Here is a 17,282-nt window from a genome sequence, read left to right as displayed (position 1 = left end):
CAAAGCACTGTTAACTCTAAAGCCTGCAGCTATTCCCGTTTTTCGATCTAGGAGACCCGTACCATATGCTGCTCTACCAGTGGTTGAACAAGAGCTAGAGCGACTTCAGAAACTAGGTGTCATTGAACCAGTGAATTTCTCAGAATGGGCCGCACCGATAGTAGTAGTAAAGAAGACTAATGGTAGCGTTCGTTTATGTGCCGATTACTCAACCGGGTTGAATGAAGCCTTAGAAGCTCATCAGTATCCATTACCCTTATCTGAAGATCTTTTTGCTAAACTGAACGGAGGTAAGCTTTTTGCAAAGTTGGATTTATCAGAAGCTTATTTACAAATCCCTGTTGCTGACGAGTCTAAAAACCTGCTTACCATAAACACACACAAGGGTCTATTCCGGTATAATCGATTACCCTTTGGAGTCAAGACAGCCCCATCCATATTTCAGCAAATAATGGATACTATGCTACAAGATGTTTCAGGTGCTGCAGCTTACCTAGATGATATAATAATTATGGGAGTAGATAGAGTAGACTTAGAAAAGAAGCTTGACCAGGTGCTGACGCGAATAGCCGAATATGGACTTCGACTTCGTCCAGAGAAATGTGACTTCTGTATGCAAAAAGTACACTACCTTGGGTTTATAATCGACAAAGATGGAGGAAGACCAGATCCGGAGAATACCCAGGCAGTGAAAACTATGCCCAGACCGACGGATGTCCCCACACTACGATCCTTCTTGGGACTAGTTAGCCATTATGGAGCTTTTATTCCAAACCTTCATCAATTACGTGCCCCCCTGAATAACTTTCTGGTGAAAAATGTAAAATGGAGTTGGTCTGCAACTTGCCAAGCTGCTTTCGATGAAATCAAGAAAGTACTAGTCTCGGATCTGCTGCTCACCCATTACGATCCATCCTTACCCATTGTAGTGGCATCAGACGCATCAAACTACGGCATTGGAGCAGTTATTTCTCACATCATGCCAGATGGATCCGAGAAAGCGATATCACATGCGGCTAGATCGTTAACGTCAGCAGAACGTAACTATAGTCAGATCGAGAAGGAAGCATTGTCGATTATCTTCGCTGTCAAGAAATTTCACAAGATGATATTTGAACGTCAGTTCACCCTATTAACTGACCATAAACCATTACTAGCCATCTTTGGGTCGAAGAAACATATACCTGTATACACCGCAAACAGACTGCAAAGTTGGGGAACCACACTTCTGGGTTACGACTTCAAGATCAAGTATCAGTCTACTACCGCTTTCGGGCAAGCTGACGCATTGTCGAGATTAATAGGCTCCCAATCAAATGCCCCAGAGGAGACTCTTGTAGCAAATATAAAAGCCGAGGAAGAAGTCCATCGCGTGTTGGATGACGCAGTTAATGGACTCCTAGTAACCTTTGAAACTATTAAGAAGATCACTGAAAGTGATAAGATACTGAGCACAGTTAAATGCTATCTCTCGACCAAATGGCCAAACAATCGCCTTGACGGAGAACGTTTGCAATATTTTCGTCGACGGGACTCACTAATGGCAGTTGACTCCTGTATTATGTTCGGTGATCGACTTGTTATTCCGAAGTTATTACGTCACAAGGTTCTCAAGCAGTTTCACAGTGGCCATCCCGGAATCAATAAAATGAAATCTTTGGCTCGTAGTTATGCTTATTGGCCGTCAATGGACAAAGATATCGAGAATAAATGCCGTAACTGTTCATCATGCATTCGAGCCGCTAAAAATCCTTTGAAATGCGAACCTCAGTATTGGCCTACGCCTGAAGGACCCTGGGTAAGACTTCACGCAGATTTTGCCGGTCCAATCCGAGGAAAAATGTTTCTAATTATCGCAGATGCATTCACTAAATGGCCGGAAGCATATATCATGCCAAATTGTGCAACGTCAGAAACGATCCACAAGTTGCCTACCCTCTTTAGCTGTTTCGGAGTACCGGAGACCTTAGTGACGGATGACGGCTCGCAATTTGCCGCAGAATCGTTTAAACATTTCTGTAGAACAAACGGAATAACTCCTCTTCATTCTCCACCCTATCATCCACAATCAAACGGACAAGCAGAGCGCTTTGTGGACACTTTTAAACGAGCATTACTGAAAGGGGGAGGAGAAGGGACAACCTGCCAGGTGATCGCAAAATTTTTAACATCCTACAGATCCACTCCGACCCGAATGTTCCAGATGGCAAATCTCCCGCAGAAGCCATGTTTGGAAGACGCATTCTAACCATCTTCGATGCCATGTTGCCATCCAAATTAGTGGATGATCGCAGTCACGGTCCAAGTATCCGAAACTTCAGTGTTGTCGACAAAGTTTACATTAAATCCTACATCGGGAAGAACCGATGTGAGCCGGGCGAAGTTGTGCAAAAACTGGGAAGAGTACTGTACAGAGTTCGAGGAGCTTTTGGGACATGTATGCGTCACACAAATCAAATCCTTAAGGACAAAAGAACGGTGCAGACTCGAAGTAACCAGCCGATTTTCCCGTTAGATTTAATCTTAGACGCACCAATGCCACAAGTGCCCAGGAACACTGAAAAGATGCCTTGGACAAGGAAAACGACAACAATAATGGGACGCCGTCGCTGCCCAGTCGTCAAACTACAAGTAGATCCCAGAAAGAAATCTTATTCGGGGGAGGTGTTGGGTCGGCTTCCGGAGAACTTCAACGGAGCCTCCAGAGGCCCAAAAAGGAGCCGAAGGGTCCCAGACAATCAGAGTGTGATGGAACGTTCGAGAATTCCAGCGTGGCGCGCTACCATTGGTCGGTAGCATAATATGACGTTAACGGATTGGCTGAAATAATATGTTGATTTAACAGACGCCAACATCTATAAATACCCTTTATTTTCTGTACTAAAATGAACCTTGGGATAAAGTGTTTTCTCTCATACTTGTGTCTTCTCTCTGGAGTTCAAGTCGCTGTGTAGTTCTAGTCTGCGGTTTACGGGAATAGCTTAGGATTCGTATATAGAGTTCAACCTACATGACTTATCAGGAATGCTACCTTTGCTTCGCTAATCCTCGCGTTTCGGTGTGCATCGGATCCTCCTTGATCGTCGATGATGCTGTCCGTGTTAAAAACATTGGTAGTTGAACACATATATAACATTAGTCTAAACTAGGTATACTTTAGTGTAAACTATTGTAGTGTCAGTTATTATGGCAAGCCCATATACCTTATTCTAACTTCCGGACATCCTATTTTATTCTTTTTACTTGAGCCATATTTTGACCTTGTCAATTATTCGCTTATTAGCCTTGACTGTTTTCACATGAGCGTATATGTGTGTACACTTCATATCCCATGATTCATCACATGTCTGTAGTTTATTTTGTCTGCCTATAAATACTGAGTAACGCTTAATTAAAATGGAGTTGGCTTCCCAGCCATCTTCCATACGTGTGATTTTTGCTTTGCTGTGCTTCATTCGCTTCATGTACAAAATATATGTATTTACAAATCAATTCTCGTTATTCGACTTATTTAATTCCGTTATTGGATAACGCGATTTAAGTCGACGATGATAAACGAGAATCAGCGATAACAAACATCTATACGATCTTGGAGTCAGATCAAACGGTCACTACACTATATTTATTTATATATATGCATACTCAGAAATAAAATGTTATTATAAACGAACCTTGGTTTCTAATATTTATTCTTTTCACAAACAGCTATGTTACCATTACTTGTTATCATTATCTATAAGGAAATAAATTCAGATTGAGTAAATTGTTTCAGTCAAGGTTAATAAAACAAAATTATCTTCTGGATTTGTGTAATGAGTCTTCAAATATGAATACATTGTTTACTACAACTCTTGATAAACTCAAGGCGGAAACTAGCAAACTCTTACAGTCATTAAAAGCTAAGCTAGGATCGTCCTTATAAATTAGGTTATATCCAAAGAGTTGTAACCCATGCAGATTTTATGGACTACCAAAGATCCACAAGAATAATACTCCACTAAGACCAGTGGTAGACTATGCAAATTCACCGACTTACAATCTAGCTAAATATTTAGCTAAGATTCTCAAACCATATGGAAAACGGATTAATCATGGAATTAAAAACTCTATGGAATTCAAGAATTTAATTGATACAATCGATATAGAGGAAGACGAAATAATGGTAAGTTTTGATGTATCTTCCTTATTCACTAATGTACCTATCAGTCGAGCTATGGATATTATCAATGATTGTTTAGAATCTGATTTAGATTTGAATTTACGATGCCCATTAGATCCATCAGAGGTTATAAAATGCTTAGAATTATGTTTAAGATCTACCTTATTCATATATCGAGGTCAACTTTACAGACAGAAAGAGGGTATAGCAATGGGCTCACCAGTTTATCCGATTGTAGCGAATTTATTCATGCATCCCCCTAGAAACTAGTGCAGTCTCTCACACATACATACATACCTACACACTCACACACATACGATTTGTTACTCAGTTAAGTATTTCCATGTAGTTGATTTCTCCACATGATTTCTAGTTAAATGACTCATTTTATCCTATTTTAAAAAAAATCAACATCCAAATATGATTGGTTTGACACAGTATAATCTTGATTGTTAAAAAGCTATATATTTCTTTGATAATTTTGATTTTGATTATTACCCTGAAGAAGTCCAGACAAGTTAGTTGGACGAAACGTCGGAATTAGTTATATTTCAATTGCTGAGAATATTTCAAATATAATTTTCACATATAATGACTTCTCTGTACTCGGCGCTCAATTATTGTCAAACTATTCGTTCTAATCTTGACGAATATTCATATAAATTGTGTACTATTATTCTTTTATATATAGAAGTTTTATTAAGATAATGATAATTATCATTATATTACTCTAATTGATTATTTTATACCATCCGCTAATGTTTTTTTATTGAGAGACAAAACTATTGTTGGCCTTATTTGTTTCACTATAAAGAAGAGTGAAGAACAAAGATTTGTACAAAAGAACATGAATTTGTATTAAGTTTCGTTAGGTTCTCATCAGTTGCTCACAAAGTATAATAATTAGTAATCTGTGGGGCCCTTTATTTAGACGTCCGTTGCTCCGCGCGATGTCATCAATGGGCTCACTACTTAAGTGGCCCTATATCTGACTCTAATTTGATCGTTTGAATAATTGTTGTCAAAATATACATAATCGCAAACCTCGTGTATAATTATCGACTTAAATCGCATTAGCGAATAACGGGATTTTCGAATACATATATTTTGTACAATCATTGATCTGAACAGATATTCAGGGAATCTCAGCGAATGAGACGAGGAAGACAGAGCGAAGCAAAACGACGCTCAGTGAAAAAGGCGTGTGAGCCAACTCTATTTAATGAAATGTTATTCAGTGTTTATGTTCACACAAAACTGATTACTGACATTTGATGATGATCAGCCAAATGTCTTCAATTCTCCCGTAACAGTCATGTCAAATTATTTGAGACTGTTCAAGTTTCGGAAAATGTTTTTAGACTTAATCAGAATCGATTATTAGTTTGAGGAAACTCAGTCAGATTACTCTGGGGACAAAGCTCATAATTTTCATCCTTATTATGGATTTACACCATCGGTTATGTAACTTCGATCATTTGATATAGTCTAGGCCCTTAAGCTTTAAATATATATTCATAAAGTTTATCAGTGTACGCTAGTGTATCATCAATGAAGGTAATCGAAAATTAACTGAAATCTGTATCTATTCCCCTTTTTATGTTTTATGGGCATATATAAATTTACACTATTTACCTTTCAACAAACATCTTACATAAAGAACAGTATCATAATGTTTACACCAATAATACGTGTATAAACTGTGGTAACTTACATCAAATACTGGGCAATAGTCATATCTGTCCAAACCTCTATAATATTTTCTTTCGTTTACCGATACATTAAATGAGTTATCCATATACTGGAATTCAGGTTTTATCTCACCTTCACGTTTATACAGCGTACAAAATGCTTTTGCATTTTGAGAACGTAAACATTTTATTTCATTAGGTTTATCACAAAACGGCTGGATGTCTTGTCCTCTGGAAAACGAAAAATCTTATTTGACATTAAAATAAAAGACTTCTCAAAAAAAAAATTGGTGAACTTAACAATTATTGAATAACTTAACAGTTGGAATCATGGGTCGATTCAAGCTAGATCACCATTGTAAACCTGGCAGCACTGAACGGCCCTTTCGTCCTAGTATGCCACAACTCGGCAGTGCACATCTACGACTCCGCACGCAGCACTCGAACCCAAGACATTCAGTTTAATTTTGAAACAAACATCTTGTCTTCACTGTAGTTGAACATTTATTTACTCATGTAATAGAAGTTAAAGAATGTTTACACTGAGTAATTCGCTTAAAATACACAATTGATTGATCACTGGGTGATGATCAATGTCATGCTTGTCTAGTGCTTATTAGTGCAGATCGGATGCTATCGATGATGTTGCAATGTGGCCACCAGTCTAGGTGACTCGAAACTGCGGGCACTATGTATTGAGATTTAGATGGTGGTTGGAGGTAGTCAACAGGAAACCCTGGACCCGGGTTTCGTGCCACTTGGCACTCGTCAGCAAGGTGTACCTGTAATCTTGAGGGAACTGGGAGCACCAGTTCCCGGGTCCAGGGTTTCCTGTTGACTACCTCCAACCACCATCTAAATCGCTTAAAATACAATCCAGCCGGTACCGCGAAAAATAACTAGTTTTATACAAATGTCTTTTTAGCAAGGTTGATTCCGACGGATTATGGTTGTTGACCAGATATCCAACACTCTTTCTTCACCCAGTCATAAGACAGGCAGTAAACCTAGAAGAGATACGGATGGACAAGAAGGTGAAGATGCCTTAGAAGCGCTAGAAACGTTTACGTAACTGTAAAGCACCGTCGGTGAACATGAAGGATCCGATGCACACCGAAAGGCAAACATTAGCTAAACAAGCACCGCATCCTTACAACTGAAGAACATATGGAATTCAAAACAAATATCAACTAATAGCGAATTAACAATCTTCAATACGAACGTCAAGACTGTTCTACTGTACGAAACAGTAATCTGGAGAACTACTACGACCGTTATCAAATCGATACAAGTGTTTCCAAACAATTATCTACACAAGATACTCAATCACCATTGAACACATACCATCAGTAACAACCTACTGAGTGAGAGAAGAAACCAACTACTAGATGAAGAGGAAATTAGGAAAATATGATGGAAGTGGATAGGACATGGATTGTGGAAATCAGACTGCATCACGAAACAAGCCCCGAATTTTAATCGTGAAGAGGGATGAAAAAGTTGGAGACCCAATAACACGAAATGTAGGGTATTGAAAGTATACATGTAAATATTTGACAGCAACTGGAAAGAAGTGGAAAGGATTGCTCAGAACAGGGTTGGATGGTGAATGCTGATGGTTGCACTATGCTCTTTCATGACTGGTATCAGGTATAAGTAATTGAGTATATAGGGAATGCAGCATGATGATACTTCCATATTGGTTACTTATTAAGTGGTATTTGCACTGAACTTAGATATTATATCATTTTGGCTTTTTATTTAAGTTTACACTTGTCAATTATATACAATATCTATCTCAGTTTTGTTTAATTTGATAAAGTTTGCAACAGTGTCAAAAAAGGATGATCCGGGAAAACTATTCACCTTAGTTTGCGAAGAAGTATTGATATTTAGTTGTTTATGACCATAGACAGATAAGAATGAGATATCATAGAAATGCAGAAATAAAAGTAAATATACAGAAACTCCTAATATAATAACTTATTATGTCGGGAATGGGAAGCAAACATGAAGAAGATGAATAGGAACTGGAAAGAGATGGTCATAGACGTATGTAAGTACGTAATGAAGTATTTTAGCACGTAAGTAAGTAAGACGTCTTTTATATAGATTAATATCCAGTGACTGCAATATCTAATATTACAACTGTAAGTTTAAGATTCACTAAATTCTTTTGGGTAGTCACATACTACTTATAAAATTTTCAAAAACGACACAATAATAAATTGTGTAAAAAACAAACGAAAAATAAAACAAAAGCGATTTTCTTTTCAAGTTACCTTCTTTTTCTATTTTTAATAAATTCATAACAGCTTTTCATTACAAAATCACAACCTAAACCTTTTCCCCAATGGAATTCAGTGGCCATAGTATAGTCGACATCATAAAAGCTTAAATAAAGTATAATTGAAATAGAAATTAATCAAATGATAATGAAGTAGACGTTTCGCATACAAATTATTTTTGTATTTTTAACTCCATTTAATTATTTATTTATTCATTATTTGTTGTGTGCTTTTTTCGTCGTACCATTTTATATTCAATAAATAATATGACAGTTTCAGTAAGACCGATAGGTCCTGAGTTCGAATGCACACTGTTGAGGAGTCCCATATTAGGACGAAACGACCATCCAGTGTTTCCAGATTTTGCTATAGTGGTCTAGCTTTAATTGACTCATGAATTCAATTGTTCAATTATCATTTTAGTGTTATAGTTTACATCCTTATAGTTAACTAATGATTCACTGTCTCGTTGTGAATATCAGTTCATTCTCATTTCTAATCATATTATTCATCATTTCTTAAGAATTGATGAAGCTAATATGAAGCTTCAAAATGCGTTAAACTCGTTTTATCCTGGCAAACAGTTTATCGAAATTGTTCTGTACTTTTTTATTATTTCATAATCAGTTATGATTTAGAAAGTAATGCATTCGAAAATGCAGATATGAAGGCGCGTATCGACAAAGCAAGAGCAGTATATTTACAACTTAGAAACATCTGGAACTCACAGCAACTGTCAACCAACACAAAGGTCAAGATTTTCAATACAAATGTCAAGACAGTTCTGCTGTATGGGGCAGAAACCTGGAGAACTACGAAAGCCATCATCCACAAGATGTAGGTGTTTATTAAAAGTTGTCTACGCAAGATACTTCGGATCCGTTGACCGGACACTATTAGCAACAAAATACTGTGGGAGAGAACAAACCAGATCCCAGTAGAGGAGGAAATCAGGAAGAAGCGCTGGAAGTGGATAGGACACACATTGAGGAAAGCACCCAACTGCGTCACAAGACAAGCCCTCACATGGAATCCTGAAGGTCAAAGGAGGAGATGAAGACCAAAGAACACAGTACTCCGGGAAATGAAAATAGACATGAGTAAAATGAACAAGAATTGGATGGAACTAGAAAGGAAGGCCCAGGACAGAGTGGGCTGGAGAATGCTGGTCGGCGGCCTATGCTCCATTAGGAGTAACAGGCGTAAGTAAGTAAGTAAGCTTTCGAAAATTCATATTGATTTTGGTTGGACAACTGTTAAAAACAAGGAAACATTGAACAGTTGTTTCGTTCGAGTATGAAGTTCCTTAGGGATCGGAATATATGACCCCACGAAAGATCAATATCAGAGCCTTAATGCTTCACGATGATCGTATTACCTTCAGACCGATGCGTTAGCACCTAATGATTAGGATTCATGACTTCAGCTAATTCGTAGCACTAAGAGAATTTATTCTTTTACAGTTCGTTGGTATCTACCAAACTCACAACATAAGTGAATTCCACTGAACAAATCTGGTGGAACATTAAATGAATACTTTTAAATAGTTCCTCACTAGAGCAAAATGGCCATTCATTTTTTCTCCTTATTTTATTGGTTGTCCAAATCAAGACATTTTGTGATACAGAAACATCCATTTATGCTTATAATGCTTGTATTGTAAGACAATATCGAAGCAATCCGCACAGGATGTACGTTTGTTAATAAGTGAATGATCATTTGCAGCCCTAACGCATCAATGGGACTATTCAAACAACCAATACAATATGAATTGTAATTATTATAATTAATAATAAATATCATATTGAACTATGTATAACTCACTTTGTGTCTTTGAAATAAGCCAGAATTATTCTGGAAACAGACTGTGTAGCCGAAGTGCTAGGTGTCATCAAATCATCCTGAAAAACAAGTTTTTTTTCAGAACGTTAAGATTATATTAATGGTAATTAGTATCTTAAAATCACATTGATAGTTAAACTGCAATTATTGTGAATGATTCATTCTGTTGTCATAGGCATTTTGACATATTCTTCGGCCCCTCATTTATAATGTTTGTTAAGGGTCTCAGAACTATATGCAAAGAACCTGAAGTCAGGTATCGATCTGTCATCAATCCAATGTTAAAGTAATGCTTTGGTCAACTATGATTAGTTTTGTGCGCATGGCATCTCGGTGACTTTCATATCTAAAATTATTCGCTAACACTGGGATCATATGAAAAATAAATATTGATGGTCATTCTGTAAAAGGGTTTTAAAGAATATTGTAGGTTTCACAGAGTTGACAATAATAAATTGACCACCTTCACAAGAAGTGACAGGCGTAAGTAAGTAAGTAAGTACATGTCATAAATCCAACTAGTTTTCGATTTCTTATTTCTACCATTTATTAAAAAGAATAATCATCGGAAGAGAAACCAAGTTAAATTAGCTATATTTTTCACTGGCATTATGGTTGTCCAATTATACTGAACTCAAATATATTGGTAAGCTCAAACTCGAACATAACGCAATCCTTCGATTTCTACACAGACAAGCGAATCATACGCAACCTACAACAACTATGAACGAGCTCAATACAACCTACTAGAGTAGATGCAGACAATTCTTCCGTCTAATCTAACGCAGTCAAGAAATGAAATGCACCATAACAAATATCTATTAACAAATATCATAACTTCAATGATAATTTAACTATATACTATATCCAACTAGACAGAGACCTGGGTTTAATACATTCTGACACACTATCTTTAATTGTTTTATGTGCCACTGTTATATCCGAGTGGAGATTAAATTACAGGTAACTTCCGAGGACTATTCATGGACTAATATTCTTATTGTATAACTACTCAACAATTACACTATGTATATTTATATTTCTTTTATGATAAGCTTTATTTTGACCTATAATTTATTATTGTACGATTTACGGTTCTTAAGTTATGTTCAGTTTATTAACTACTGCCTCCCACATTCACAGCCACTTTTTGGGCTTATTTGTGTACAAATATTATTTCCTATTTTATGGTACGTTGCGGTCTGTGTGATTGATATATAAACCAAGTATGCCTGAAATAAACGATCTGCTCTGATTCGGAAGCTGGTATCTTGTTCTGGACTCAAGTGGGAGGGCTCGTAGGACCTAGGACCAATAAGGACGCTAAACTGCCCACACCCGTTGAACGTCATTGGTTGGCCTAGTGTAAAGATCCGTATAAGTCGTATCCGGATTGGTCGATAGGTCGCGTGATAGCAAAACAAGATATCCAAGGTCATAACAGCCACTAAATAGCTAGGGCTAATGAGACTTCCAGAATACATGTAGCAGTTGACACCGTTGAATACTTCATCCCCTACTGTCACATTAGGCACTTACGAAAAGTGTTCAAGAATAGATGTTTTTCATTTCTCAACTAAATAATTTAAAACTGTGCATTTCGTCAACGTGCTAACCGGGACTACGCTATCCACATGCTGTAAATAATTCAAAATCTTCCAAATAAATGATCGACTGACAAATTTCAACCATGAAATAACCGAATAAAGAGGAACATTGATGAACATTTTGCGATTTAGTCAGTTCACACGATCTTTTCCTACATGTTCCAAATACCTATTAACTACTTTTCACCCCTTTCAAAATCAGGCATTACTATGAAATTTTTAGCTTTATAAATCTGAGTTTCAGAGAAGACGTACTACCATAATTTCCCAATAGTAGCCACATTTTACTTAACACGTAGAAACACGGTGACATAAATGGTTAGCGGATTTTCGTCAGGACTTATTAAACGTGATGCCTTTAGTTCATCCCAAATCATGAAATGATCTACTTTCGTCAAAACAACTGATCATGATGGCTAGAACAACAATAAGCAATTCACCCAAAATGGTGCCTGAAACAATCTGCCACATAAATGTTATGTACAACATTCAAAATCACCCCAAAGTTGCTGATTTTGTGTAAACAATGCACAAGTCCACATCGCTAAGTACATATACTCAAAAACGTGTTCTGTTCGTATGAGCCATCAAGCTATAAGATGAATGGAGAATTTTCCCATCATATTTACACTTACGATGAAATTGCTACATCAGAAATGTTTGAAAAATGAAACCCGTTGCATTTTTCGCGTGTAATGTGAAAATTCTACTGTATTGATGTTTCATGATAATCAAAGATATTTCGAAAACAGAAAAACCTTGTATTTCTTGTACTTCATACCATGAATTACTACCAAATTGTCTTACTGTCAACGTATCGAACAAATGGATGTATCAGAATTAGACACCATGCATTGATTTTCAGAGACTGGATCCTTTCTTTTGTTTAAACGATGAGTGGAAACCGGATGTTAGATTTTCATTCCAAACTAGGCATGTGATTATTTAGTTGAATTTTAAATTCAAATCACCTTTTAACCAAAATGTGCTAAACAAACAATGTGATTGCGTCATGATAGAAAGTTACTTACCCCTGCGATTCTATGACTAAAGTGACTGTTTTGTAATTCGATTCCCTCAAGTTGATTGCATCCAAAATGTCTTCTAGCTTCTCTCTTTGGTGAAAAAACAAAAAAACAAACAGCAAAATTTATTGATACTACTCTAACCAACATCAAAACGGTACAAGTATTTCTAAGCAATTACCTACACAAGATACTCAGTGACCATGGAGCACACACCGTCAACAACAAACTACTGTGAGAGAGAAAAAAACCAGCTACCAGATGAAGAAGAAATTAGGAAAATATGGTGAGTGCGGTGGATAGCATATTCATCACGGAAATCATCAGACTGCACCACGAGGCAAGTAGTAACATGGAATCCTGAAGAGCAACGGAACAGAACCAAACCTAATAACTTATTGTGTCGGGGATAGGAAGCAGTCATCAAAGGAATAAATAGCAACTGGAAAGAAGTGGAATGGATTGTTCAAGACAGTGTTGAATGGAGAATGCTTGTGATTATGCTGTGCTCGTAGATGAGGGGTAATGGGAGCAAGTAACAAAGTATGAAGTACATCTTATTTTCGCTGGAAAATCTTACGAACAATTTAGTCAAATGCCTAAGTACACATGCATGTTAATAATAAAAAAAAAGTTCCCACAGATTTTGTTTTCTCAATATAATTAAAGTTAAAATTTATCAATAATTCTTGAGTTGCACAAGTTAATAGTCGTTGTCTTTCGATCACCGATGCATTCACCAGAATTTATCTATCAGCAAATACAATATTTAAACAACAATAACTTGGGCTAATTTATTTAATAGAGAAAATGGTTATGAGCACTGCATCATACATTAATCATAATGAGTAATTATTTATTTTCTGTTCCTGTTACGTCTGATACCCTTCATGGAGGAACAAAGCACAATCACAAGCACCCTCTGCCGAACTCTGTCAACAACATTCCTTTCCAGTTGCTATTCATCCTTCTATTTTCTGCTTCCAATTCTTGACACAGTGCGTTGATGGTTATCCCGCTTTTCCGTTCCCCCTCACGATTACGATTCGGTTTCGTGATGCAGTCTGATTTCCACAATGCATGACCTATACACTTCCATCATATTTTCCTAATTTACTCTTCATCTGGTAGCTGGTTTCTTCTCTCACACAATAGGTTGTTACTGATGGTATGTGTTCAATGGTGATTGAGTATCTTGTGTAGATAATTGTTTAGAAACACTTTTATCGACTTGATAATGATCTCAGTAGTTCTCCAGATTTCAGTTTCGTACAGTAGAACAGTCTTGACGTTCGTATTGAAGATTGTGAATTCGCTATTAGTTGATAGTTGTTTTGAATTCCATATGTTCTTCAGTTGTAAGGATGCGGCGCTTGTTTAGTTAATGTTCGCCTTTCGGTGTGCATTTGATCCTCTTTGTTCGTCTATTGTGCTGTCCAGATAAGTGAAATATTTCATATCTTCCAGAACTCGTTCATCAAGTGTGATTGTGTTGGTGTTCTGCATGTCGTATTTGTAAATGTCGCCGTTCCCATTTGTTTCGTCTACTCATTCCATGTCGTTTCATGATTTCTTCATAACACATGTTGGCCTTTTCGACTTCGACGTTCAGTTCTCCCAGAAGAATGGTCACGTCCTTTCCAAGCCACTTCGCTATGATTGATTGCAACCTCTCATATAATTGATTTTTATTGTTGTCGTTGCTATCAATGCTGATTGCATAACATTGGATTACATTCATTGTGATTCCCTCCTTCTTTGTTTTAATTATCCTTTTGACGATTCTGAATCCATGTGATTCCCATCCTATAAACGCGGTTTTTGCTTTTTTGAACAGCACCAGAGCATTTGCCTGAGTGTGCGAAGCATTTTCTTCTTTTTAACCGTAATACAAAAGCATCTCTTCCGTACCTAACAGTTGCCGTTCAGCTTGGTATTGATTTTCTGCAAACTACCGATACTGCAGTGTATGCTATTTTGGTCGCCAAACATAAGTATTGTGTAACGCTAGTCGTAAGTGGAAATCTTGGCAGCAGAATGCTAATAAACTCGGGTTGAGGAGAATGGAAGTGAAAATAGAAAGGAATTTCTGATGATTTATTACTGAACTAGTATCTTCTTCTTACAATACACAATTTCACAATTAAGAGAAACTATGATGCAGTAAATAAGTTAAAATCAAACTAAAAGTCATAAGAATTTTCATAAATCATTTTGAGTAGAGTAATATGTTGTTATTGGTATGATTAACTTGACATGTAAGCTACAAATTACATTTATCAGGATAATAAGTATTGATACCAACTAGTTCGTTTTCTTGTTTCGTCAAAAACTGTTAATTAACGTGGGTTTTGTCTAGTGTTAAAGTTCAGTATCCCCGTTTCGTCCCATTTTAGGACTCATCAATTAATCGCACATTCAGTCCAGTGTTTTCTTGATGGAACTCCAAATCAGTTCATGTTGCTCAAACTTCGAAGTGTTATCCACTATGCCACCGATTTCAGATATCCAGCGGACGAAACATGGGTTTCGCAAGCCACTAATAGTCAGTGGTCAACTATTCTTTAACTTGTGACGTGATGATAATACTGCGTAAGCAACTTAGGATGCATATATGGCGAAAATGCTAATCAACTGCAATCTTAAATGTTAACAACAGTGGGGTAAGAATTTTTACAATTTACAACAAATTTTTTGTAGTTTGCATCGCCAAATAGTCTTAGTTAGACAACTCCTGAAAACCAGGAGCCATTGTGCTGGTATTTCTCCCTTCTATGGAACCCTTCAAGATTATTTCACATCAATAGTACTACGAATTGATTGAAGTTGGGCATGAAATAATTGTATGTGAACTCAATGTTGTGAACATATAACAGTCACCATGAATGTGCATTGTCGTGGAGAAATCTGAGAAACTATTAAATAAACTATAGTTGACCATGCATTATATAAAAAACAGATGATCAATTAAAAGTAGTCCATTGTTATTAGATCTAAATCAAACATTCGGAGATAGGGATTCAATGGCAACATCTTTTATTGATCATTTCATCGAAGTTACGCACAATTAAATGAATTCAACAGACCCTTCTAACTAATGTCATATAAAATAACCAGGCATATGAAACATTATTACCCTAAAATGTATTTCAAAAAATGTGGTCAGAAATTACAATGCATGTTACAATTATTGGCGGTGGTTTGTTTCATCTTTTTCCATAGCCGATGCATTCTAACTTAAAATTAAAGTCTCAACGTATTAAAATAAAGTAATGATATAACTTACAAGCATATTTGGCAGTCTAAGTATTCGTCTAGTTACTCGAAATTCACCTCTAGCTGATAACCATCTCATTGTTATGTTCTGTACAGGTCTTAAGCTTGAATAAAACAGATAATAAATTTGGTTATACATTCTAGCCTTCTAGTCACATTGTCAATGTAAACTTAACAACACATTATGTTATTTCCCTTAATTAAAAGTTTGCAGAATAATAACATTTACTCTTATGCCTAGTTCATTTGCTAAACTACAAAGTTTCGTTTGATGTATGATTCGCCGTAATACGCTTTTATGTTTTAAACGCAACCATTTGTACTCTATTTTCCCCAACTAATCCCCAGTTTTGGATATAATTGTATTTTCTCAAATGTCTGCACCTTGTGGTCATGTTACTCATCTATTTATACATGTCGTTTTTTACACTCATATGAATTAGGAATCGGGCATCAGGAATAGTTCGTGTAGTGTTCCAATTGATTCGTCTTCTTTCTCACGCGCGCACTTGTCAACTAATCACGTGACAGAATAGTTTTTATCTCTATCTCTAAAGGCCGTTAGTCAATTCGGACTTACACATTTCCAGCCTCAAGACTAAACTAGATAACCTTTCATGTCAATATCTTAATCTATATCAAGATAAGTTATATCTTGTATATTACTGGGTAGACAAATCAAGTATGTGACAACCCTGTTACTCAATTTGAAATCCGTTAACACCAGTTTTTGATTCATTAAACATTTCGTGCTGCAATGTTGACATGATGATAGAAGTTATGGAAAATTCATTTAAGAAATTCCAGTAGTAAGTAGAAACGAACATCAAATTTACTCTCACAAAGGAGATCGTTATTTATTGAAAATGCTCAACCATAAACCTTATTCTTTACACTTGATGGTCAGTTGCGTTTAGTCATCTTTCATATAAACTCCCATAAAAATAAATCATTCTAATCAAAATGAGTCAAATCGTCATCAACGTTTTACAAAAGCTGAGGAAATTTATTCTCGATGAATTATTTAACATTCTGAACTCCACAGATTAAACATTTGTTGTTCACAGTGAAAAAAAATGGCGAGACTCTAATTTAGGGACGAGCCATTCAGAAGCGTCTGAGCATTTTCAAGGTCATGGAGCCAAGTTCAACACGCGCTACTAACATACGATCGGTTCACAGCGGATTTTATAGAGTAGGTGATTAATGAGAGGTCACAACAGATAGAACGGCGAGACTCTAATTTAGGGACGAGCCAATCAGAAGGGTTTGAGCAATTTCAATTATTAGTCAATCAGAAGACAGCATAAAGTAAAAATATATTAAAAGAAAGTAATAAATTACAGTGGATATTCTTCTTTAACATGATTTAAAAACTCGTATGTTAGCATCCT

The 17,282-nt window shown here is 36.4% G+C and overlaps 1 protein-coding gene across 1 annotated transcript in view; it reads right to left on the bottom strand.

Moving 5' to 3' along the window:
* Positions 1 to 3,679: 3,679 nt before the first annotated feature.
* MS3_00010877 (uncharacterized protein) overlaps positions 3,680 to 17,282 on the bottom strand; it is a gene marked incomplete at both ends in the record, with an annotated part of 30,520 nt that continues 16,917 nt past the window's right edge. Inside the window, 6 exons of the mRNA XM_051219284.1 lie at positions 3,680 to 3,733; positions 5,874 to 6,081; positions 8,133 to 8,243; positions 9,963 to 10,039; positions 12,619 to 12,702; positions 15,899 to 15,992. Of these exons, the coding sequence (XP_051065985.1) occupies positions 3,680 to 3,733; positions 5,874 to 6,081; positions 8,133 to 8,243; positions 9,963 to 10,039; positions 12,619 to 12,702; positions 15,899 to 15,992 (628 nt within the window). The remainder of the gene's footprint in view (positions 3,734 to 5,873; positions 6,082 to 8,132; positions 8,244 to 9,962; positions 10,040 to 12,618; positions 12,703 to 15,898; positions 15,993 to 17,282) is intronic.

The sequence above is a fragment of the Schistosoma haematobium genome, chromosome 4 (genome assembly GCF_000699445.3).
Source record: "Schistosoma haematobium chromosome 4, whole genome shotgun sequence".
In the NCBI taxonomy this organism is placed as follows: Eukaryota; Metazoa; Platyhelminthes; class Trematoda; order Strigeidida; family Schistosomatidae; genus Schistosoma; species Schistosoma haematobium.
This window is presented reverse-complemented; position numbering and strand designations above follow the sequence as displayed.